This window comes from Capra hircus, chromosome 16 (assembly GCF_001704415.2).
Source record: "Capra hircus breed San Clemente chromosome 16, ASM170441v1, whole genome shotgun sequence".
Lineage (NCBI taxonomy): Eukaryota > Metazoa > Chordata > Mammalia > Artiodactyla > Bovidae > Capra > Capra hircus.
Window position 1 is genome coordinate 55,811,336 of NC_030823.1, and position 25,933 is coordinate 55,837,268.

At 37.3% G+C, this 25,933-nt stretch overlaps 1 protein-coding gene across 3 annotated transcripts in view; it reads right to left on the bottom strand.

Annotated features, from left to right (window-relative positions):
- Positions 1-25,933, bottom strand: part of RFWD2 (ring finger and WD repeat domain 2) — a 230,128-nt gene that overhangs the window by 99,007 nt on the left and 105,188 nt on the right. For all 3 annotated transcript variants that reach the window (XM_018060630.1, XM_018060631.1, XM_018060629.1), the window contains one exon: positions 24,070-24,205. In XM_018060630.1, the coding sequence (XP_017916119.1) occupies positions 24,070-24,205 (136 nt within the window). The remainder of the gene's footprint in view (positions 1-24,069; positions 24,206-25,933) is intronic.

A 25,933-nucleotide genomic window follows, 5' to 3' on the forward strand; every position in this document is an offset into this window, starting at 1 on the left:
CTATGCACAACTTCCCCAGGTATTCTTTCTCCTCCCTAAAACCTCCCAGGTCAAAATATCCTGTTAACTTGTATCACATAATACTGCTCCTTATTACTCTTACCAATCCATGAGTTCTCGGAAATTTTAACTTTTAGCACAATATCACTCTCTCCAAGTCTGCCCTTGTCATAATTCTTAGTAATTTCAACAATCCCACAGATTCTAATATCCTGGTCTATCAGTTGGACTTTCCTTTCTCCAAAGATCTTTTATTCTGCTCACCTCCACCTCGCACAACCATGATTAGGCTTTTTCATTACCAATAATGTCATTTCTCCATAATTGCATTTTCACTTTCTGACATATTGCTTTTTGACAACCACTTCCATTCGCTCCACCTAACTCACTGTTAGCAACAATCCTGCAGGCCTTCAGGCCCATGAGGAATCTAAAAGCTCACTGATCTTACCACTACTGTCCCTCCCCTGCCTTGTATATTCACTTTTCCTTTACCCATCATAGGTTACACAGTGAATAATTAAGACGCCCTCACATATACCTCTATTCCTTTAACATTTTTACGTCTCTTTTTCCTTATACCTAACTTCCTTGGTAAAACTCTAGTTAATCTAACTCTCTACTCACTCTACACTTGAAATGGCATGGCTGAACATGGCTAGAGAGAAAAAAAAAAAAACACGTTCTGATCATGACCGCTATCCTCAAGTGGAGCTCTCACACTGCTCAGGTTTATGATAAATATCCCCGGTCCCATAAAATTTGCTAAAAATTTGTCCCACACTATTTGCTTTTAAAAAAAGGTACATAATTTCTCTGTTCTTCTCAAATTTCCCATATCTCTTTCCTCTTAATCACTCTCAGCAGATTATTTTGCTCTCCATAGTTTATCATACACACACACACACACATACACACACACACACAGAATAAGCAGGTAACTTACAATGGCTACCACCATCACATCCTCCACTTACCAGCATATACCCACATATGTTGATATACTGTGCCACCTCTCTGGCCACTGAGTGAAGGACACACCCCCAGATGGAGCCAAGAGGTCTACTTGTACACTAGATCCCAGCTTTGCTTGCCTACTCTAGGACTGCTTCCTAGACTGACCTCCACTGCTCTCCTTTATCATTCATTTCTTCCATTCTCCTGGATCTTTTCCATGAGCCTTTCAATTTCAATGTTTTCTTCCTTTAGGTGAAACACAAACAAAACAAAACACCTCTCAGAACCCTAATTCTGCTTTAGCTATCATGCTATTCCTTTCCATTCTGATCACAGAACTTCACTAAAAAAGTGGTCCAAACACATCAATTCCTAATTCCTCTCCTCCCTTTCTCTTTAACCCAATCGAATCAAGCTTTCACCTTCACCACTGAAAATGCTGTACTAAGGTCAACAATGACCTGCTGTCTGCTAAATCTAAGAGTCAAATCTGAATTTTTATCTTACCCGAATATCAACAAGAGCTAGCTTAAGCTCATATAGCTCAATATCAGCAACCCAACAACCCAATCAAAAAATGGGTGGAAGACCTAAACAAACATTTTTTTTTTTCCAAAGACATACAGATGGCCAACACACACATGAAAAGATGCTCAACATTGCTTATTATTAGAGAAATGCAAATCAAAACTACAGTGAGGCATCACTTTACACCAGTCAGAATGGACACCATCAAAAAACCTATACAATAAATGCTGGAGAGGACGTGGAGAAAAGGGAACTCTCTTGCACTGTCGGTGGGACTATAAACTGACACAGCCTCTATGGAGAACAGTCTGGAGATTCCTTAAAAAACTAGGAATAAAACTACCATATCATGCAGCAATCCCACTACTGGGCATATACCCTAAGAGAACCATAATGCAAAAAGACACATGAACCCCAATGTTCACTGCAGCACCATTCACAATAGTCAGGACATGGAAGTAACCTGGATGTCTATTAAGAGATGAACAGATAAAGAAGTTGTGGTACATATATACAATGGAATATTACTCAGCCATTAAAAGGAACAAATTTGAGTTAGTTGAACTGAGATAGATAAACCTAGAGCCTGATATACACAGTGAACTAAGTCAGAAACAGAAGAACAAATATCATATATCCACATGTACATATGGAATCTGGTTTCCCAGGTGACCTATGCAGCACACCCCAGAGACGAGTTTGATCCCTGGGTTGGCAAGATCCCCTGGAGAAGAGACTTGCAACCTAATCCAGTATTCTGGCCTGGAAAATCCCATGGACAGAGGAGCATGGCAGGCCACAGCCCATGGGGGCTGCAAAGAATCGGACACAACTGAGTACTTATGTGCATGTGCGTGTACACACACACACAGAATCTAGAAAATGGTACTAATGAACCTATTTCCAGGGCAGGAATAGAGATGCAGACACAGAGAATGGACTTATGGACACAGTAAGACAACGGGGGAGGGTACAAACTGGGAGAACAGCATTGACATACGTATACACTGCTGCTGCTGCTAAGTCGCTTCAGTCGTGTCTGACTCTGTACGACCCCATAGATGGCAGCCCACCAGGTTGCCATTTCCTTCTCCAGTGCATGAAAGTGAAAAGTGAGTGTGAAGTTGCACAGTTGTGTCTGACTCTTCGTGACCACATGGACTGCAGCCTACCAGGCTCCTCCGTCCATGGGATTTTCCAGGCAAGAGTGCTGGAGTGGGTGCCATTGCCTTCTCCATATATATAAACCACTATGTGTAAATAGACAGCTAGCAGGAAGCAGTTGTATAGCACAAGGAACACAGCTCAGTGCTCTGTGATGACCTACAGATGCGGGATGGTGGGGTGGGAGGAAGGCTCATGAGGGAGGCTCACAAGGAAGCAGACATATGTATCCTTAGAGCTGATCCATGCTGCTGTACAGCAGAAACCAACACAGCATTGTAAAGTAATTATCTTCTGATTAAAAATAAATTAAAAAAAAACAACAAGAGCTGACTAAAATGATCACTCCTTCCTCCTCAACACTATTTTTCTCCTACCTCACTAGCGGCTCCATCATAGCATACATTGTTCATCCCTCCTCCTGGGTCCACTTTCATACTCAAGTATCCCCTAATTCAGTTCTGGCCCCTCATCTCCTTTGAATCTCCATGGACTTCTTTGGGAATCTCATCTAATCTTAAGGTTTTAATCTATACACTAAAATTAAAAGACGCTTACTCCTTGGAAGAAAAGTTATGACCAACCTAGATAGCATATTCAAAAGCAGAGACATTACTTTTCCAACAAAGGTCCGTCTAGTCAAGGCTACGGTTTTTCCAGTGGTCACGTATGGATTCGAGAGTTGGACTGTAAAGAAGGCTGAGCACCGAAGAATTGATGCGTTTGAACTGCGATGTTGGAGAAGACTCTTGAGAGTCCCTTGGACTGCAAGGAGATCCAACCAGTCCATTAGGAAGGAGATCAGTCCTGGGTGTTCTTTGGAGGCAATGATGCTAAAGCTGAAGCTCCAGTACTTTGGCCACCTCATGCAAAGAGTTGACTCACTGGAAAAGACTCTGATGCTGGGAGGGATTGGGGGCAGGAGGAGAAGGGGACGACAGAGGACAAGATGGCTGGATGGCATCACCAACTTGATGGACATGAGTTCAAGTGAACTCCAGGAGTTGGTGATGGACAGGGAGGCCTGGCGTGCTGCGATTCATGGGGTCACGGAGTCGGACACGACTGAGCGACGGAACTGAACTGAATGACCACCAAATGCTATCTCACCTATCAGCCCTGTCTCTGTACTACTGGCTCACACCTATTTGACAGCTCAATTTTAATCTAACAGGCATCTTAATTCATACTACACTGAGTTTCTGAATCGCCTATCAAACACTTTCCTCATCTTATTTACTAATCTCATTTCTCTTTTAATTAACTTTAACATCAACTCTTTCAGCTCAACCTTTAAAATACATATAGACTGTAACCACTTTTCACTAACTCACTGCCACCACTCTCATCCAAGCTACCATTATTCCATGTCTATATTATCAAATAGGCTCCTTACTGGCTCCCTGCTTCCATATTGGACCCTTACAGTCTGTTTGCAAACAGGTCAAATCACCATTCCTTTGGTTCAAAATTCTTTAATGGCTTCTGACTTGGTCTCATGAAAAAGGCAAAGTGATTATAAAACAGTGTAAGTGATTTCCTCTCCCTCTCCCTTGTTTTGGTTACACTGGCCTCACGGTAAAACTAGGAAATTCCACACCTAATCCCACTTCAGAGGCAGTGCACCTGACAAGTCTCTGATCCTGAAGTGGTCTAATCTTTTTCAAAAGGAAGCTTTCTACTCTCTGTCTCCTACTTCCCTGAACTATCTCTCTCTGCTCTATTTTTCTTTCATAGGATTTAAAGAACTTATATCCTATACTTTCTTCTCATATGTTATCAGTTTCTTTTCTTTTTTTTCTTTAAATATTCATCCTACTTGGAATTTATTTAAAACTATCAGAAGAAATGTAAATTTGTACTTTTCTACATTATTACTAAGGAAACCCATTTATTTAATAATCTCTTCCCCACATTTATTAGAAGTGCAGAAAATGAAGAGGAACTAAAGAGCCTCTTGATGAAGTCTGTCATGAACTGAGATCTGAGCTGATTTAAAGTCTCATACAACTTGTGTTTTTATTTTGTCTTACAGCTAACAAAGGAATTTTCCAAATATAATGATATTTATAACTACTTTAACTTCATCATGGACTGAACCCTAATCATTATGAAGTGCCAGGGCAGGAGGAAATATGAAGAGAAAATGAAATTTAACGCTTCTAGCCAAAATTAAACCTTACTTTCAACATTTACAGCTTCAAATTTTAAGAACTCTTATATACAGAACAAATCTATGCTTCATACTGTGATCTAATGCGAAAATATCTCCCTTTTGATGGGAAGTTTAGCCTATTTACAGTTATTTATCAAGGACACATTTGCTTTCAATTCTCTTTTATGTTGTGGTATGCATTTTTAACTGCATTTTTAATTAAAAATATTTTTCACCATTTGATTTCTTTCTGCTTTCTATGTGCTAGTTTTATAAATGGCAACTGTAGTATTTCTGTCTAATGGCTATTTTTATGACTTTAAGAGTTACCATAGAAAGAAAGAAAGGATTAAATGCATCTATTAAGTCTCTTGAGGAAAACAACAGAATGGGAAAGACTGGAGATCTCTTCAAGAAAATTAGAGATAACAAGGGAACATTTCATGCAAAGATGGGCTCAATAAAGGACAGAAATGGTATGGACCTAACAAAAGCAGAAGATAAATATTTTTAAAATTTAAATTTATTCATTTTAATTGGAGGCTAATTACTTTACAATATTTTTTTGTATGGTTTTGCCATACATCAACATGAATCTGACACAGGTGTACACGTGTTCCCAATTCTGAACCCCCCTCCCACCTCCCTCCCCATACCATCCCTCTGGGTCAACCCAGTGGACCAGCCCCAAGCATCCTATATCCTGCTGCAATGAACATTGGGGTACACGTGTCTCTTTCAATTCTTGTTTCCTTGGTGTGTATGCCCAGCAGTGGGATTGCTGGGTCATAAGACAGTTCTATTTCCAGTTTTGTAAGGAATCTCCACACTGTTCTCCATAGTGGCTGTACTAGTTTGCATTCGCATCAACAGTGTAAGAGAGTTCCCGTTTCTCCACACCCTCTCTAGCATTTAGTACTTGTAGACTTTTGGATTGCAGCCACTCTGACTGGCATGAAATGGTATCTCACTTGTGGTTTTGATTTGCATTTCTCTGATAATAGCGATGTTGAGCATTTTTTCATGTGTTGGTTAGCCATCTGTATATCTTCTTTGGAGAAATCTCTATTTAGTTCTTTGGCCCATTTTTTGATTGGGTCGTTTATTTTTCCAGAATTGAGCTGCAGGAGTCGCTTGTATATATTTTGAGATTAGTTGTTTGTCAGTTGCTTCATTTGCTATTATTTTCTCTCATTCCGAAGGCTGTCTTTTCATCTTGCTTATAGTTTCCTTTGTTGTACAGATATAAAATAAGCAGAAGATATTAAGAAGAGGTGGCAAGAATACACAGAAGAACTATACAAAAAGAGCTTCACGACCAAGATAATCACGATGGTGTGATCATCTTAGAATGTGAAGTCAAGTGGGCCTTAGAAAGCATCACTATGAACAAAGCTAGTGGAGGTGATGGAATTTCAGTGGAGCTATTTCAAATCCTGAAAGATGATGCTGAGAAAGTGCTGCACTCAATATGCCAGCAAATTTGGAAAACTCAACAGTGGCCATAGGACTGGAAAAGGTCAGTTTTCATTCCAACCCCAGAGAAAGATTATGCCGAAGAATGCTCAAACTACCACACAATTGCACTTATCTCACACGCTACTAAAGTAATGCTCACAATTCTCCAAGCCAGGCTTCAGCAATACGTGAACTGTGAACTTCAGATGTTCAAGCTGGTTTTAGAAAAGGCAGAGGAACCACAGATCAAACTGCCAACATCCAGTGAGAGTCGGACACGACTGAGCGACTGAACTGAACTGAACTGGTTAAGTCTCTAATCTGAGCAAAGAACAAAATTATTTTTGCCTTTCTTCTTCCTAGTCTATTGATTACACTGATTATCTTAAAATTTACTTTATACATTCAAAGATATTTTCACCACTCATTTCTGTGCAAGTGAAAAACCTACAAATAATTATCTGAGCATAGAAATGAATCTCATTATACATATAAAGACAAACTAGCCATGGCATTTCTGAGGGCTCTACTTATTCATTATAAATAGGTTCAGGTATCTGACTACTTCATTGTATCGTCTAATGCAGCCATATCAAATAATTTACATACTAAAATATACATTACATTTTAAATTATTTTCCTTTTATTTCTCTCATACTACAGCTGTTGCTAAGTCGCTTCAGTCGTGTCTGACTCTGTGTGACCCCACAGACGGCAGCCCACCAGGCTCTCCCATCCCTGGGATTCTCCAGGCAAGAACACTGGAGTGGGTTGCCATTTTCTTCTCCAATGCATGAAAGTGAAAAGTGAAAGTGAAGTCGCTCAGTCGTGTCCGACTCTTAGCGACCTCATGGACTTCAGCCTCCCAGGCTCCTCCGTCCATGGGATTTTCCAGGCAATAGTACTGGAGTGGGTTGCCACTGCCTTCTCCATATTACAGCTAGGGCACTATAATTTTTTAATGTGTATATAGGTTGTAATATCTATTACTTTTACTTCAGAATAGCCTCAATGTTCAGTTGAAGTTTATTTGTGGGTTGAACTTTGAATTTCATATAATTTTCATGTCACAAAATGTTATTCTTTATATTTTTTTACATATTATTTATTTATATTTTTTATATTTTCATTTTAAAAATATAAAGACTATTCTTAGCTTTTTGCTGTACAAAATTAGACGATGAGTCAGAACTGGCTTGCAGGTCTTAATTTACTGACCCTTGTCGTGAATGAATGGATAAATTTGATTTTATTCCACAGGCACTAAAGTGAAGCCACATTTAAATTCTGTGTATATATTTGTATGATTATTTATATTAACTGGCTTTTTTGGTTTTAATTCCACAAAGATATAAGATGTTGCTTTAAAACAACTACTTTAAAAAATTTTATTTTTCTGTTCCCTCTGGCTATCAAGGAATAGCTAGGACAAATATGTATACTATCTGACATATATTCTGTAACACTTGTGTGAATGCCAAGTGTTTCACACTGTGATAAAATTTCTTTCTGGGCTTCCCAGGTGGCATGGTTGTAGAGAATCTGCCTGCTAATGCAGGACATGCAAGTTCGATTCCTGGGTCAGGAAGATTCCCTAGAGTAGGAAATGGCAACTCACTCCAGTATTCCTAACTAGAAAATTCCATGGACAGAGGAGCCTGGCAGGTTACAGTCCATGGGGCTGCAAAGAGTCTGACATGAATGAACAGAAAAATAGCTTTCTATTCAAAGGATTTAAAATTAAAGATACAACTGGAGGCCCTTTAAGATCAATGTACTGATTAGCAAATTTTCTCATTTACGTCTATAGCAAGTTATAATTTATACTCACTTAAATTAACTTAGTTGTAGATTCTTCATCTATCTTAAAAGAGCTTTTATGTACAATACAACAATATCTTATAATAGATGGTGTTTATTAGAGAACTTTGGAAAACTAAGAATAACTTCTGAAGCAAAGATTAACAGAAAGATAGTATAAAAACATCTACTAGAGAATAAAACGAGATAAAAAGTGAAATATCTTTTGTTCCAAAAGTTACTATGACACTGTGTCTTCTTTGGAACGTGTCTGTATTTAGGAAAGTGGAGGGAACTATAGGCAAAGAAAAAGTTTCAATTCTTTACTTTTGAAATAAAAGTAGAAGATACATCTATCTAACCGTTTAGTATCCTCAGGTAGCATTTACAAGCAACCAATAAGAATACAATATTAACTCATTCATGTTATTAATGCTGTGATGCTTCATTAGAAAACAACAAAGGTATGATACAAAGAAACGATTCAACACTACAGAGAGGTAATCTAAAGTGAAAATGTATAATCTAGGAAATTTTTCATATATAAAATATATGAAAGTATGTTCCCAAAATAAGTTAGCCAGATAGACTTTAATAAATCAGAAACCCACCTCATATCTCTTACAGAAACAAGTGGACAAAACTACTGAGAAAAACCTAAAAGAGAAAATGTGACTTTTATTAGATTAATCCTTTCAATTAAAGAGGGGAGGGGAGTCAGCCTGCCTTTGGACTGATGTCCACCACCCTCCCCCTCAGTTGCCAGCATCTGAAATAAAGCAAACTTTCCTTTCCCCCAACCTGGCCTGCTTAGTAGCTTCTGAGCGGCGAGCAGCTAGACTTCCCGTGCATACCTTTTGGTAACAGCTTTGGCACCCAACATGGGGCTGGCTACTGCTGGCTCTCCTGGGTCTTCCAGGGGAGAGCTGTGGCTATGATAGTGTATTAGCCTGCTGCTTATGGCTAGCTAGCCGCAGGCAGGGGATTTGGGGACATTCCTGCTGCTGCTGCTGCTGCTGCTAAGTCACTTCAGTCGTGTCCGACTCTGTGCGACCCCGCAGATGGCCACCTACCAGGCTCCTCTGTCCCTGGGATTCTCCAGGCAAAGAACACTGGAGTGGGTTGCCATTTCCTTCTCCAATGCATGAAAGTGAAAAGTGAAAGTGAAGTCGATCAGTCGTGTCCAATTCTTAGCGACCTCATGGACTGCAGCCTACCAGGCTCCTCCGTCCATGGGATTTTCCAGGTCTTCCAGGGGAGAGCTTTGATAGAGTATTAGCCTGCTGCTTATGGCTAGCTAGCTGCAGGCAGGGGATTTGGGGACATTCCTAGCAGCTGCCAAAACTATTTGAGGATCCTTCCTGTTTCTCCCCTGCTCAGCACTGGCTGCCAACTCACGCTTTTCCTTGGCGGGATGGAAACTTGCATTTGGGACGAACCGATGAGCTCCAAGACTGGGTAAGTCCCCCGGTGTGCATACAGGCAACTTTCCCATTTGTGAGTGGCTAGTGCTATTTGGGCATTTTGCCAATGAGTTCTGACTGACGCTGAGGATTGTTTGTGAGTGCTCATGCTATTTGGGTATTTTTGCCAGTTGGTTCTGATGTGTGTCTGATGTGGAGAACTGTTTGGGAAACGGGATGCTTCCCTGGTGGCTCAGATGGTAAAGAATCTGCCTGCAGTGTGGGAGACCTGGGTTCAATCCGTGGGTTAGGAAGATCCCCTGAGAAAGGAATGGCTACCCACTCCAGTATTCCTGCCTAGAAAATTCCACAGACAGAGGAGCCATGGAATGTTGTGGGGTCGGGGGGAAGGAAGAAAAACAGAGCTCTTGTTCTAAAATTTTTAGAGAAATGCAAAGAATTTAGAATAACAAACAACTATGAAAAAGCATATCAAAGTTGTAGGATTTACATTACCTGATTTGAAGGCTTATTATGAAACTACAAAAAATCACCAAGAGAGTGTAGTACCAGTCAAAGAGCAGATATACAGATAAATGCAGCCGAACAGAATGTCAGGAGGCACATTTACGTATACTTGCTCAACTGGTTCTAAAGACAGAGAGAAGCCAATGGGAAAGGTTTACCTTTTAAACAAACAATGTTTGGAATAAGTGGATATCCATACTGGGGGAAAAACTGATTTTCAACTTTTACTTCAAAATCTAAACAAAAATTAACTTGAAATGGATTATAGATTTATACATAAAAGCTAAAACTATTAAGATTATAGAAGAAAACAGGGGATAAAAATCTTTATACTTTGGGACAGGCAAACATTTCTAAAGGAAAGAGCCTAAATCATTTAAAAAAACTAACTGGAATTCATAAAAATTAAATACTTATGTTATTTGAAAGACACCATTAATTAAAAGGGAGAAAATACTATCAATACATATTTCTAGTATATAAAACATTCTCACCACTCAATGACAGTAAAGGCTGATTTTTTAAAAAATGGGCAAAAAATTTGAATAGGTGCTTCATAAAAGAAGTGAAGTGAAGTGAAGTCGCTCAGTCATGTCCGACTCTTTGTAACCTATCAGGCTCCTCCGTCCATGGGATTTTATAGGCAAGAGTGCTGGAGTGGATTGCCATTTCCTTCTCCAGGGGATCTTCCCAACCCAGGAATTGAACCCGGTCTCTCGCATTGCAGGCAGACGCTTTACCATCTGAGACACCAGGGAAGCACACAAAATGGCCAATATGCACATTAAAAAGCACTAGTCACAAGGGAAACACATAATAAAGCAAGCAAATTTATATGTCCACAAATAAAGAGACTGACAATGCCAAGAGTTATTCAGGGTTTGAGGCAAATGGAACTCTCTTACACTGCTGACTGGAATGTTAAAATAACTCAATCATTTGGAAAACAGTTTGGCAGTTATTTGAAATGTTAAGCGCTAATCATACATAGGTCTGTCTAGTCAAGGCTATGGTTTTTCCTGTGGTCATGTATGGATGTGAGAGTTGGACTGCGAAGAAAGCTGAGTGCTGAAGAATTAATGCTTTTGAACTGTGGTGTTGAAGACTCTTGAGAGTCCCTTGGACTGCAAGGAGATCCAACCAGTCCATTCTGAGAGATATCTGTCCTGGGTGTTCTTTGGAAGGAATCATGCTAAAGCTGAAACTCCAGTACTTTGGCCACCTCATGCAAAGAGTTGACTCATTGGAAAAGATTCTGATGCTGGGAGGGATTGGGGCAGGAGCAGAAGGGGACGACAGAGGATGAGATGGCTGGATGGCATCACTGACTCGATGGACGTGAGTCTGAGTGAACTCCGGGAGTTGGTGATGTACAGGGAGGCCGGGCGTGCTGCGGTTCATGGGGTCGCAAAGAGTCGGACATGACTGAGCAACTGAACTGAACTGAATTGAATCATACAGCCCAGCGATTTCAATCCCAGGTATTTACCCAAGAGAAATAAATATGAAAATGATATCCAAATAACTAGTATGTGAATATTCATAGGAGCTTTATTCATAATAGTCAAAAATTAGAAAGAACTCAGATGTCCATCAACATATGAAGGATAAACCAACTGTGGAATATTCATTAAATGGAATACTGCTAAATAATTAACTAACAACTGATGCAGAAAACATGGATAAATCTCAAAACATGCTGAGCTAAACAAGCTAGACAAAAAGGAGTACATTCGGTATGGTTCTATTTATAATAAACTCCAGAATGACTAAACTACTGTATGATGACAGAAAGCAGATAGCCAGTGGCCTGGGACAGGAGTCTGGAGAATTAAAAGCAAAGTGGCAGGAAATAAAATTTTTGGAAATGTTCTCTATTTAGATTGTGGTTTATACAATTGCCAAAATTAAATACTTTATTGTAAATTGGACTTCAACAAAGGTGATTTTTAAAACTACCCAGTTTGTGATCCTACATATATTAAACTTAAATTATGTAAATAATAGAACAACAAATTTAGTCCTCTCAAGGATGGATCAAAGAACAATGTTTTACAACTTTAAGTGCTATCAACAAAAATTACCTAAGAGTGTGGGAGAGGAAAGGGGACGAGAAAGACGACGACGACTAGCAGTAGGAAAGCAGCCATGTGTAAAGACGAGTATGATATAGCTAGCAAGAGTGCAAGCTTTTGTCTTATTTCAGGGCATTTTCCAGCTCCACTCAATAAATAATTTTTAAAAGACACAAATAGGAAACTTTCTGCTGAACAAATCAGAACTGGTTATTCAGTTCAGTTCAGTTCAGTCGCTCAGTCATGTCCGACTCTTTGCAACCCCATGAATCGGAGCACACCAGGCCTCCCTGTCCATCACCAATTCCCGGAGTTCACTCAGACTCACGTCCATCGAGTCAGTGATGCCATCCAGCCATCTCATCCTCTGTTGTCCCCTTCTCCTTCTGCCCCCAATTCCACACAGCATCAGAGTCTTTTGCAATGAGTCAACTCTTCGCATAGGTGGCTAAAGTACTGGAGTTTCACCTTTAGCATCATTCCCTCCAAAGAAATCTCAGGGCTGATCTCCTTCAGAATGGACTGGTTGGATTTCCCTGCAGTCGAAGGGACTCTCAAGAGTCTTCTCCAACACCACAGTTCAAATGCATCAATTCTTCAGCACTCAGCTTTCTTCGCAGTCCAACTCTCACATCCATACATGACTACTGGAAAAACCATAGCCTTGACTAGACAGACCTTTGTTGGCAAAGTAATGTCCCTGCTTTTCAATATGCTATCTAGGTTGGTCATAACTTTTCTTCCAAGGAGTAAGTGTCTTTTAATTTCATGGCTGCAGTCACCATCTGCAGTGATTTTGGAGCCCCCCCAAAATAACGTCTGACACTGTTTCCACTGTTTCGCCATCTATACAAGAGTAATAAAAACCGGTGAGGAAGCAACAGCTAGAACTGGATATGGAACAACAGACTGGTTCCAAATAGGAAAAGGAGTATGTCAAGGCTGTATATTGTCACCCTGCTTATTTAACTTATATGCGGAGTAAATCATGAGAAACGCTGGGCTGGAGGAAGCACAGGTTGGAATCAAGATTGCCAGGAAAAGTATCAATAACCTCAGATATGCAGATGACACCACCCTTATGGCAGAAAGTGAAGAAGAACTAAAGAGTCTCTTGAAAGTGAACGAGAAGAGTGAAAAAATTGGCTTAAAGCTCAACATTCAGAAAACTAAGATCATGGCATCTGGTCCCATCACTTCATGGGAAATAGATGGGGAAACAGTGTCAGACTTATTTTTCTGGGCTCAAAAATCACTGTAGATGGCGACTGCAACAATGAAATTATAAGACCCTTACCCCTTGGAAGTAAAGTTATGACCAACCTAGATAGCATATTAAAAAGCAGAGACATCACCTTGCCAACAAAGGTCCATCTAGTCAAGGCTATGGTCTTTCCAGTGGTCATGTACGGATATGAGAGTTGGACTATAAACAAAGCTGAGCACCAAAGAACTGATGTTTTTGAACTGTGGTGTTGGAGAAGACTCTTGAGAGTCCCTTGGACTGCAGGGAGATCCAACCAGTCCATTCTAAAGGAGATCACTCCTGGGTGTTCACTGGAAGGACTGATGTTGAAGCTGAAGCTCCAATATTTTGGCCACCTGATGTGAAGAGCTGACTCTTTGAAAAGACCCTAATGCTGGGAAAGATTGAGGGCAGGAGGAGAAAGGGACGACAGAGGATGAGATGGTTGGATGGCATCACTGACTCGGGGGACGTGGGTTTGGGTGGACTCCAGGAGTTGGTGATGGACATGGAGGCCTGGTGTGTTGCGGTTCATGGGCCGCAAAGAGTCAGACACGACTGAGCAACTGAACTGAAAAACTATAGTTATCACTCAACCTATGATGGAGTGCTTACAGGCTGAGCGATAGGTCATTTAGGTTGTCATTTAGGTTAAGTAACGATGAAGCATATAAAATAGTCAGCCAGTCACCACTAGGAGATCAGAAAATCTGACACAAATCCCTTTTCTTTCATAGACACTAAGGCCCCCAAAATATGACAGAGCTTTAATCAAGTGGAGTAGTACATTTTTAGAGCCTACGCAAACCCACAAGTTCAAGAGTCAGCAAAACTCTTCTGTAAAAGAGTCAGAGAAGCTGTGTGGGTCTCCCTTCAAACTACTGCACTCTGCTGCTGCAGTTCAAAATCAGCCAGAGACAATATGGAAAGGAATGAACAAAACTGTGTTCCAATAAGACCTACTTATGGACACTGAAATTTAAACGCCATATAATTTTCATGTCATTATGCTACGTTATGTTAGTGTACATCACTACGTTATTATTTTCCTAGCTTTTCCCAACCAATTAAAAATATAAACACCATGCTTAGTTCCTGCGTCATTCAAAAACAGATGATGGCCACTGCTATATCTAAAATGGATAACCAACAAGGACCTACCTACAAGGACCTTTGCCTTGCCATGGGAAGGAAAACTTCCCATTGGAAGTTTCTACAGAAACTCTGGAAGGAAACTCTGCCCAACGTTAAGAGGCAGAATGGATGGAAGGGGAGTTTGCGGGGGAATGGATACATGTATATACGGCTGAGTCCCTTGGATGTTCACCTAAAACTATCACAGTATTGTTAATCGGCTATTCCCCAACACAAAATAAAAAGTTAGAAAAGAAAATAGGTGATGGACCAAATTTGACTCCCATGGGTCACAGTTTGCTGATTCCTGTACTAAGCATAAAAGTCAGTATTTTTCCTATTCATAACATCTTCTTTTATATAAATAAAATCAATGCAAAGCTTAAAACTAAAATTTTTAAAGCAATTACAAAGAAATATGAAATTTCATATTACACTTATGCCAATGGCAGTATGTATATTTAAAATTATTTTTAAAGGATAACAGAATAGTATTATCTGAACATATCAGTCTATTGCTCTAAGTCAGAGTATGTGTCCAATAAACATTAGCTAAATAAATTTTAGAACCAACTTTTGATCCTTTATGAATACAATCTATCAAATATAATATATCCCTTACTATCTTTATACAAACACACTGAGCATAGTAAGGCGAACAGCCCTGATGACATTAGCTACCACATTCTATTACACCTCAACGATCTCTCATGATCTCAATGAATCTATTAAAATATGGCAAACCACTTACCCTCATATTAAATAGAAAACAACCTGCTTTACTTTTTAGCTCCTATTTGCAGTTTCATTGTTTCTTCCCCTTGTCAAGCTGGGTAGCTATCACTTCTTGCTGCTATCACTGAACCTATCTGGAGAAGCTGCAAACCAAGCTTTATTTTCCCCCTAATCTTAAGCAAGTACAATGACAGACAGACTTCAACAACAATTACCACTTCCACCACAATCCGCAGCAACACATTTACAAAGAGAGGATTTTGAACACAGTGAAGAAAATAGAAGTATATTAATGTTACTTCCTATCTTAAAGACCAAGTAGAGAAAGAATAATCTATAGAAATTCAGAAGAAAAAAATTAAAAGAACCACCTCCAATACCTTCAGGAACTTGAAAGTCACAGCCTAAAGTGAACTTCGTCTTTAGCATTTTATCAGATTCCTACAAGCATTTATTATTTACTTTTTACCTTGCATTTTAGTTTTGACTGGGTCAACAATCAGGACAGCCCATTAGATATCAGGCAAATTACCCAGTGTTACGAGCACAGAGATGAAAAAGAATTTCTTGCCAAAATGCAAATAATTCTCACCACAATTTCCATACCAACACTCCCTTACTTGCTGTCTATTCTCACAGTCCTTTATTTTCAGCCTCCATACGGCTGATTCCACCACTTTTGCCTCTTTCTCAACACCTTGCCTATCTTTATTTCCCTCAGTATGCCTTTTAAGTTCCATGGCCCGTAAATTTAATCATTTTAGTCATCTAATATCTTTTTCTTTCACAGCGAAACATATACGCTAACCACCCTTTCTATGTGTCACTCTGAGATGACACATGGAAAAAACATAAACTCTTAAGAGAACTCTTTTTCTCTCCTTGTCACTAAATATACAAGCACACCTGTCTTTGAACCCATTCTCTTCTTTCTCCCTACTATTATGGAGGAAGTGTCCTCCCTTCTAATGAAAGCGAAGTCTCACGTTGCTTTGGATGCAATCCTGCACATGATCTGCTGCTGCTAAGTCTCTTCAGTCGTGCCTGACTCTTAGCGACCCCATGGACTGCAGCCTACCAGGCTCCTCCGTCCATGGGATTTTCCAGGCAAGAGTACTGGAGTGCGGTGCCATTGCCTTCTCCGGCACATGATCTAATCCTATAAATAATCTCACCTTTCTTCATTCATTGGTTTGCATGGCAATAAACTCTCCTAGTTTTGTTTTCACCTTGTTTTGATCTGCTTTACTGGTTCCTCTTTGTCTACCTGAGCTTTAAATGTTGGAGCTCTACGAGTTTACAACCACAAAGTCAATTACCAACTGTGCAAATCCCCATATTCACAGATCTCGTCTCTGTATAACCGTAGAGCCTAAGCATAAGATCCCATGTGCTTCCTTACCTTTAAACCTATCCTTCTTCCAGGATCGCTGTCTCTGTAAATGACCCTCAGATTTTTCTGCCCCACTACTGAAGCCTAAAACCTGGAAGTTATCATCTGCTTCAAAGACAACATCGTCCATCAGTGATCAAGTTCTGTCTACCCTAGTGCCCACATATTTTTAAAACACTTTTTCACCCAAGCCTCACTGACCTCACCCACAAAAGCAAGCATCATGTACTATGACTGGCCAATTTCAACAAGTATCTACATATTAGATATCCCTACTTCTTACTCTTGCTTCTTTCTATTCTCCATACTGTACCCAGTAAAGCTTTCTTAGCATTTACTACACTTTATTCTATATATTTGCTTATAAGTTTGCCACTATGTTGTATATCACTCTTATCTGTACTCTCAACATTACAGTATTTGTTATAAATACGTACAATTAAAATTAAAACAAAAACAATACCGTAAAAAATACAGATAAACATGTATGACTGATCTATGGATTGTGGAAAATTTTTCTAGATTTATGAAAAAAAAAAAACAAAAAAACCTAGAGCTTAGTTTTAAAAAAATTCAGAAGAGCAAATCTTCCTTGTATTAATATTAAAATGTGGCTTCCAGTGGGTTACAGTGCAGTGGGTCACAGTGCAGTGGGTCGCAAAGAGTCAGACAGGACCGAATGACTAACACTTTCACTTTTACTTTCCAGCCATTAGTCCTACTTTTGTCTCTTGGTACCAAACAGAATCATTCTAATTCCTTATCTACTTTGATTATTTGAAAAGAGTCATTAGTTTAACAAACTCTAGTCTTTTCCAGGTAAGTAATTTTATCATGAATAGCAGGTAGCATTAGTCTTTGTTGTTGGCTTTTTGTTCTGATTACTGACAAAGTTTCACTAGCCTATTAAAATCTCAAATGCTAGCCTAATCAATACTTTGCAGTAATAAGCATAAAATGATTTGAGTTTATCGTTTCACTGTACTACTGACAAGCCTCAGCCTAAGCAACGGCAAGAGAAAATAAACAGGAAAACCAAGAGGAGTTGAGATGAAGAGGAAAAAGTTAGGACAGAGGCTTATGGGGTAGGGAGGGTATGTAGCAATTTCTAAAGCTTAAATGTAGACTGTTCCTTATTTCATCTTTAGACTGTGTCTTGAATTGTCACAGAAGTAGGAAACTCATTAACACTTGCTGACAAGCTTGGATGTCTCTATTTTAAGTTGTTAACATTAACTTATTTTTCTGTCATATGTCATTGGTGATTTAAAGCCTTCTTTTTTAGCCTAGGGATACTGTATTCAAAGGAATACTTATCAGCAAGCCAATATGTAAAAGCAGGTGAAGGCTGACAACTGCTAGATCCTTGGCTGCTCTGGGCCCTTCCAGGGCCTGCAGACAGTTTTCCATTCATGCATGCATTCATGCAACAACTATTTACTAACGAGTACCTACCATGTGCCAGACATGGAGATGCAGCAGGGAATAAGGCAGATAAGATCCCCTCCCTGATGAAGCTTCTAGCCTAGAACACAATGTTTTAAATTACTGCTTCAAAAAACTGGCCCTGGGCCAAATTCTGAAGGAAAAAAAAAAATCCTTTGCTCTGCATTTCCACTCCTCTCATTTCTCACCAACCCCAGATGGCCCACTAACTCTTAAGACAGTAACAGAAATATGGTCTGAAAAACAGAGGAATGCATAAGCAGCCCTAAAAATCATACTTCTTCCCCAGAAAACAAGTCACTAATTACCTGGAGACAACCTATTTTTAAGCACAAATTTAAAATTCACAGTATTCTGCAATAAAGAATATATTAAAAGGTATCCTAAATCTGGATCTGCACTGACTGTCATTAAAAATGGAAATTAAAGCAATCCTTATAACTGGCTACTACAAAAAAAATAAGTATTTAATTTGAATATTTTCAAACTATGGCAAAAGTGACACTGATGTCATATCTACATTAAATTAAAAATAAGTTTCCATTATTAAAGCCAAGTTAGACGTAACTGGGATACAAAGTATCAGAAGCTCACAAGAACTACTTCTTCTGGCTGTCTCAAAAGTAAAGGGCTTTCAGAAACCTTCCCAAGGTTTCAACAGATCTTGAAGGAACACTAGAATAGCAGAGCCCAGGGCTCAGAACATCTTAGTTCAAATATTAGTTCTGTCATTTTGTGGCACTGTGTTGACCTTGGACAAGTTAGAAAATTTCTATCTCAGTTCCTCCAGTGTAGAATGAGATTAATGACAATGTCTTACTCCTGAGGGCTGATAGAAAGATTAAAAGAATTAGTGAAACACAATGGCAGGTAAAATACTTACAATGGTGTCTGAAGAAAAGTAATCAAACACTACATTGCCAGCAGCGAAAACATGCCACAATATATAACCATTTTCTTACGAATTTACTAATGCCTAATGTAATTCTATTTCAAGACTTTGAGAAAATATAAACAAAAATATTAAAATAATCCCCAAACTACAGATGGACAGTATAACAATTTTAACCAAAACAACCTAGGTATGCATAATTCAAACCAAGAATTCAAACAGCCACTGCCACTAAGTATTCGGTAAGTTTAAACAATGCAGCATCAAAGCATTTGTCTCTCGTGGCCACTGAATACCTAACTTAAGAGAAAATGCAAAATGCACCATTATTGCTAAGTGTCAGAAAAGTTCTCTATCCTTTCTATTAACTGTTGATGTTAACCGAGGGCTATCTAGTATTCATGAGAATGAACTTCACTTATAAGTCACTAATTTCCAGACCTTGTCTATTGTCTAACAGTTGAGATATTGTCAAAGTAAACAAATGCTGCCACCTTGTGGACTAATGAACATGATGTTACTTTAAATAACCCAATGTGATCCATAAGCAAAGGATGACAAATTTTAAAAGCAAAAGCTTCTGGTTCAGCTTTTATTCTCAGTGAGATTCTCACTGCAATAAATGACCAAACACTGGACGCATTTCACGTAATTTTACAGAAAGAATAATTTCTTCTATAATGCAATGAATTAATGTACCAAATTAACATTATTCGTCATCTCTAACATGTCTCACCTCTCTTTCCCAAAGAAATTCATTAAATGTCTAATTAGCAAGGAACTGAAAGCTTTTAAAATGAATCTGTTATCAAAATGAATCTGTTATCAATGATGTGTTTGAATGTGAGAAACTAAAAAAACCCAAAAACCACCAGTGTTGTGGAAGTTTCAAAATCCCTCGAATACTATGGATTGTATGTTTCTTGTATGGACTGTATGTATAGTCTTCATCAGTTCTGCCTTATGCACTTTTAAAATTGGAAAATTTTCCTTCAGAAACATTAATTCAATGTAAATAAGAGAAAAAAATGGACGTTTACATGCAAGATGAAACAATGAAAGGCAGCTTTAAGCTTTTTGCTTGAAATATTTTGATTGAAATATTCTGATACAACTAATCTCACTTTTAGTAAGTGAGATATTTCCAAACTGAAATCTTAAATTTTCCTATGACAGTAAATGTCTGCCTCAGAAAACACAGCGTTCTGATGTAAGTGTCTTTCTATGATCAAGGTTTACTTATTTTTTAAAAAACAGAATTATATTAAACCAAGCTAAAATGGCTTTCAGGAATGATGAAAAAAGAATAGCTCTTATTCTTTTTTGAATATCTACGCAGGTTCGATCCCTGGGTTGGGAAGATGCCCAAGATGCCCTGGAGGAAGGCATGGCAACCCACTCCAGCATTCTTGCCTGGAGAATCCCGTGGACAGAGAAGCCTGGTGGGCTATATAATCCATAAGGTCGCAAAGAGTTGGACACAACCAAAGCGATTTAGCATGCATGCACGCTGAAGTGTAAAACCAGTCCTACATTTTCTAACTAGAAATGCTGCTTCTGTAATATGAAGTTAAGAAGGAAATTTTTATTTTGTTTTTGGTTTTTTGTTCATTTTTAAGTGGAGAAGAGAGTATAATTCACGATGAATTCACAATGGTCTGGGACACTAGTCAATATTACAACAGATTTCTAACCTGCATTACATTTCAGTTGGGTAGAGCCATATAATTATAGGTAAATGTATACACAGCAGGTCAATATGATTTATTGTATAAAAGCACTGAAATAAAACTGAGAGTTCTCCTGAATCCAAGCATCAATGCTGACCTGTTCATGGCTATATGCCTAGCCTCACCTACACTAGATGGGCAATGAATTTTTGTTAAATAGGTTAATTACTACTTTAATTAATTAGTTAAGCAAAACCCACAAACTTCTGCATTTTTAAACTTTAATCATTCCAGGGCATGATTAGGAATGCTTCTATTTTCAACCTATAGAAAAATAAATAAATCTATTATTTTTGTCTTATTTTTTACCAAGTTAAGCTTGAATACAGTAAGATTTAATGTAATCGTCTTTTTAGCTAATGCCCTGAATTTCAAGATGAATATTCATTACATAAATAAAAATCTTAGTCAGGTAAATGAAAAAGCACGTGTAGTTTTACTAATTTCTAAAAAGTTAAAAAGCCAAATTCCTGAACTGAATCAAAAATATCTTTTTTAAGGCTTTTCTATTCTATCAAGAAAATTTGAACATATACTAGCAATTTGATGCTTCCTAGGGGCTACTGCTAATTGTGTTAGACGAGATACAGCCCTGTAGTTATATAATGTCCATATTTTAAGACATAGAGATTCTTAGGACTGTATGGTTGAAATGACAAGATACCTGGCATTTGCTTCAAAATACTTAACCCAAGAGAGTAAGAATAAAGAGTATAAATAAAGCAAGTATAACAAAATTTGGATCACTGATGAGTCTGGGAGATGACTGTTATAAAGGATTCCATTCTCTCCCATCTTAAGTATATTAGAAACTTTTGCTAAAAAAAAATTTAAAGAATGGTCACCAAGATGATGAAAACAAAAATAATATAAAATAATAACAAAAAGATAACTAGAAAAATCCAATATTTGAAAACTAGTAAGTCTCAATAATCCATGAGTCAAAATAAAATCAAGTTTGCAATTAAAATGTCTTTTGAACTGAGTAAAAATAAAAAATATCATATCTTTGATACAATTACAATGAACAATCTAATAAGAAAAACACCAGCATCAAAAAAATATTTAGCAATTAACAAAGTCGATGACTTGTACAATAGAACTACTAAACACTGCTGAAAGAAACGAAAAAAGACATAAATGAAAACACATCCCAGGTTCATGGATAGAAAGGTCGAATATCGTTATGATGTCAGTACTACCCAAAGTGATGTACAGATTTAATGCAATTCCTATCAAAATCCCAATAATTTTTTTTACAGATATATAAAAACCCATCCTAAAATTCACATGGATTTCCAAAGGACCTGAAGTAGCTAGAGAACTCACATTTCCTGATTTCAAAACTTACTGCAGGTCTATGGGAGTCAAAAAATATAAATAAAAACAGACATATACACTAGTGGAACAGAAGAGAGAATATAGAAATAAACCTTTGCATATATGATCAAAGAATTTTTGACAAGAGTACCAAGCCCATTCAATGGAGAAAGGACAATTTTTTCAATATATGATCCCGAGAAAACTAGATATCCACATGCAAAAGAATGAATTTAGATCCTTCCTTAAAACTATATATAAAAATTAACTCAAAATGGATCAAAAACTGAAATCTAGAACCATAAAACTCTTTTTACAACTTTAGATTGGCAATGATTTCTTGTATGCCACCACAGGCACAAGCAACACAAAAGAAAAAAATACATGACAAATAAGACTGTAAAATTTTTAAAATTAAGTGTATCAACAGACAATATCAACAGAGTAAAAAGGCAACTCACAAAATGGGAGAAAATATTTACAAATCTGATAAAGGATTAATATTCAGATTAGACTGATTTGTGCTGCTGTACACCAGAAACGAATACAACACTGGAAAGCAATTATCCTCTAACTAAGAAAAAATACAGAATGTATTGGAAATTCCTAAAACTCAACAACAAAAAATTCAATTCAAAAATGGAAGAAGCACTTGAACAGACATTTCCTCGAAGAAGATATACAAATGACTAGTGAAGGTGAAAAGTGAAAGTGAAATCACTCAGTCATGTCCGACTCTTTGCGGTCCCATGGACTGTATAGCCGACCAGGCTCCTCTGTCTGCAGGATTTTCCAGGCAAGAATGACTAGCAGGCATATGAAAAGACCATCACTAATCATTAGGGAATTCAAATCAAATCTAACTTCACACACAATAAATAGCTATGATCAAAAGAACAGAAAACAAGTCCTAGCAAGGATGTGGAGAAATTGGAACCCTTATGCACCGCTGGTGAGAATTCTAACTGGTATAGCCCCAGTAGAAAATAGTATGGCAGTTCTTCGAAAAATTAAAAATAAAATTACCATGTGATCCAGCAATTCCAACACAAATTTTATTAGAAAAGAAGAAATGTTTCAACTCACTCACTTTAGTTTCTACCTTAAGAGACTAGAAAGATAAGAGCAAAGTACACATAAAGAAAGAAGAAAATGGGAAATAATAAAGTTAAGAGTAGAAAATCAATGAAACAGAGAACAGAAAAATAGAGAGTATCAATAAACCAGAAGCTGGCTCTTTGAGAAGATAAAAATTGCTAAGCCAGACTATTAGGTTGGAAAAAAAAAAAAGAAACAAATTTCTAAAACCAAGGATGAAAAAGGGAAAATCACTATAGAATATAAAGATATTAAAAGGATAATAAAAGAATACTGTGAATACTAGTATGGCAATAAATTAAACAACCTAGATGAAATGGACAAATTTATTTAAAGGCACAGACTAACGTTTAATCAAAAAGAAATGGATAACTCCATTAGCCTTAAATCTCTTTTAAAAATTAGATTTGTTTTTAAAAATCTTCCCTCATAGAAATCTCAAGACCAAGACAGCTTCAATGGAGAACTGCACCAAATACGTAAAGAAGAAATAATACTAATTCTTTACAGATTTTTCTAAAAAACTGAAATATATATATATATAAAAGTATATTCTTATATATTCTTATAAGGATATAAGCTTATATAAGAGTTATAAATTATAATATTACAAGACTATAAGCACTATATTCTTGTAAGAATTTAAGAGTTCTTATATTCTTATATTTATCTTAATTCTTATATCTTAAGAATATAAGAATTCTTATATAATAATTATAAGCTTATAATATATAAGAATATACTTTGTTATCAAAACCAGACAAAAGAATTATAAGAAAACAAACTGCAGCCCTATGAGGTGGATACTAACCAACATTCCATTTTACAGATAAATCAAGGACTAAAGAGATTCAGAAACTTGCCAAAGACCACAGAGATAAAAATTGGCAGGCAATCTAGATTTCAGAACAAAGGCTCTTAACCGCATCACTACTGTTTCTCAAATTTAATTAAATTCTAGATGCTTCTGCAAAAGAAAATAGTAAAGAGTGCTGCCCAATACTTACCTAGAAACTATGCTGGAACCATTATAGAGATCACTTGCATATGACAATGTAGCCAAAGGTCGTACTGAATTATATCGAGTAAACTTGGACAAGCATTCCTGAAATTCATCCAACTGGCTTGCAGTTCGACTGTCATCTATACGAAGAAAACAAAATAAAGTAAACAAATCGAACTGCAACGTAAGTCAAAGAGCAATAACCACAGATTAACAATTATATTCTAAATATAAACAACAATTCATATTTAGAGAGGACTAATACCGAAGAATTGATGCTTTTGAACTGTGGTGTTGGAGAAGACTCTTGAGAGTCCCTTGGACTGCAAGGAGATCCATCCAGTCCATTCTGAAGGAGATCAGCCCTGGGATTTCTTTGGAAGGAATGATGCTAAAGCTGAAACTCCAGTACTTTGGCCACCTCATGCGAAGAGTTGACTCATTGGAAAAGACTCTGATGCTGGGAGGGATTGGGGGCAGGAGGAGAAGGGGACAACAGAGGATGAGATGGCTGGATGGCATCACTGACTCGATGCACATGAGTCTGGGTGAACTCCGGGAGCTGGTGATGGACAGGGAGACCTGGCGTGCTGCGATTCATGGGGTCACAAAGAGTCGGACACAACTGAGCGACTGAACTGAACTGAATGTACACAAATTAATTAGCTGATCTTTCAACTTTCATAAAAATTTCTCAGTCGTTCTTGAAAGATACTGTCTCTTTGAACACCAATAAGACCATACTATGAATTCTCTTTCTTTTTTAAGCATTAATTTTTTGCAAAACAAAGGAAAAAAAGTACCTATGATCAAGAAAGGTTAAATCATTTATTAAAATAAAATCCCTTATCAATGAAGAAAGTGAGTTTTGTTAGTTTGAAGGAACATATTTACAGGGATACATTATCATGTTCCTATTTACTTGTCAAAACACAATTTAGATTTTAAAATGAATTTTTAAATAAAAAGGAAATGAAATATTTGTTCACATAATACTTTGAAGTGTTTCCAAACCAATTATGGGATGGGAGAAAAAATCTGCAATGTATTAATCATTAATTTTCAAAGTCAAATTTAAAATAGGTTCATGCAAATATCTTGGTGGAACATGGAAAACAGTTAATTCCATCCAACATAATTCTTTACAAATACTTTGAGTAAAATCCAGTTCAGTAAACTATTCATAATTAAATGAGGTAGAACTTAAATCAAAGTCAGGTTATGAAAGATCTAATCCACTCATCTAATGAAGAGAGCTAATCTACTCTCCAATGTAGAAACAGGCTACAACAAAAAAGCATAAATCAAAAACATTGTTTTCTAAAATTGCTTAAAGTTTGGATTTGCATTTTCCTTCCCAAAGAAAGAAAAGTAAAGCACACAATTACGTTAGTTAGCCTCCTATATTGAAACTTGAGCCTGTTACAACAATGTTTTTTTTCATAACTTCCTTCTTATTCTTAGCTCATATACATACCTAAACACATACACAACTTTTTAAAGTTTCGTGATTTTCCTTCTCAAATGTTCTCTGAAAATAACAGTAGGCTAAAAGAAATTACACTATAAGAATCATTACGTCAAAAGAATTACTTTACTTTTACTATACTATGTGATATATAATTAAAAATTTATTTATCTGCAGATTTCCAGTTATCTTAAATTGCTGACATGAAGAAATTTATCTAACAATTATTATAAAGGAAAACAATTGAGGAAACTAAGTCAGCTTCTGTCTGCAATATTTTAAATTTTAAAGATTCAAAAGCTAACCTACTTAGCATGCAATATCAAAATGTTATTGGGCTAAAGCTCTTAGTTGACAAAAATTATTCTCAGGAAGTTCAACAAATTATAAATAAAACATA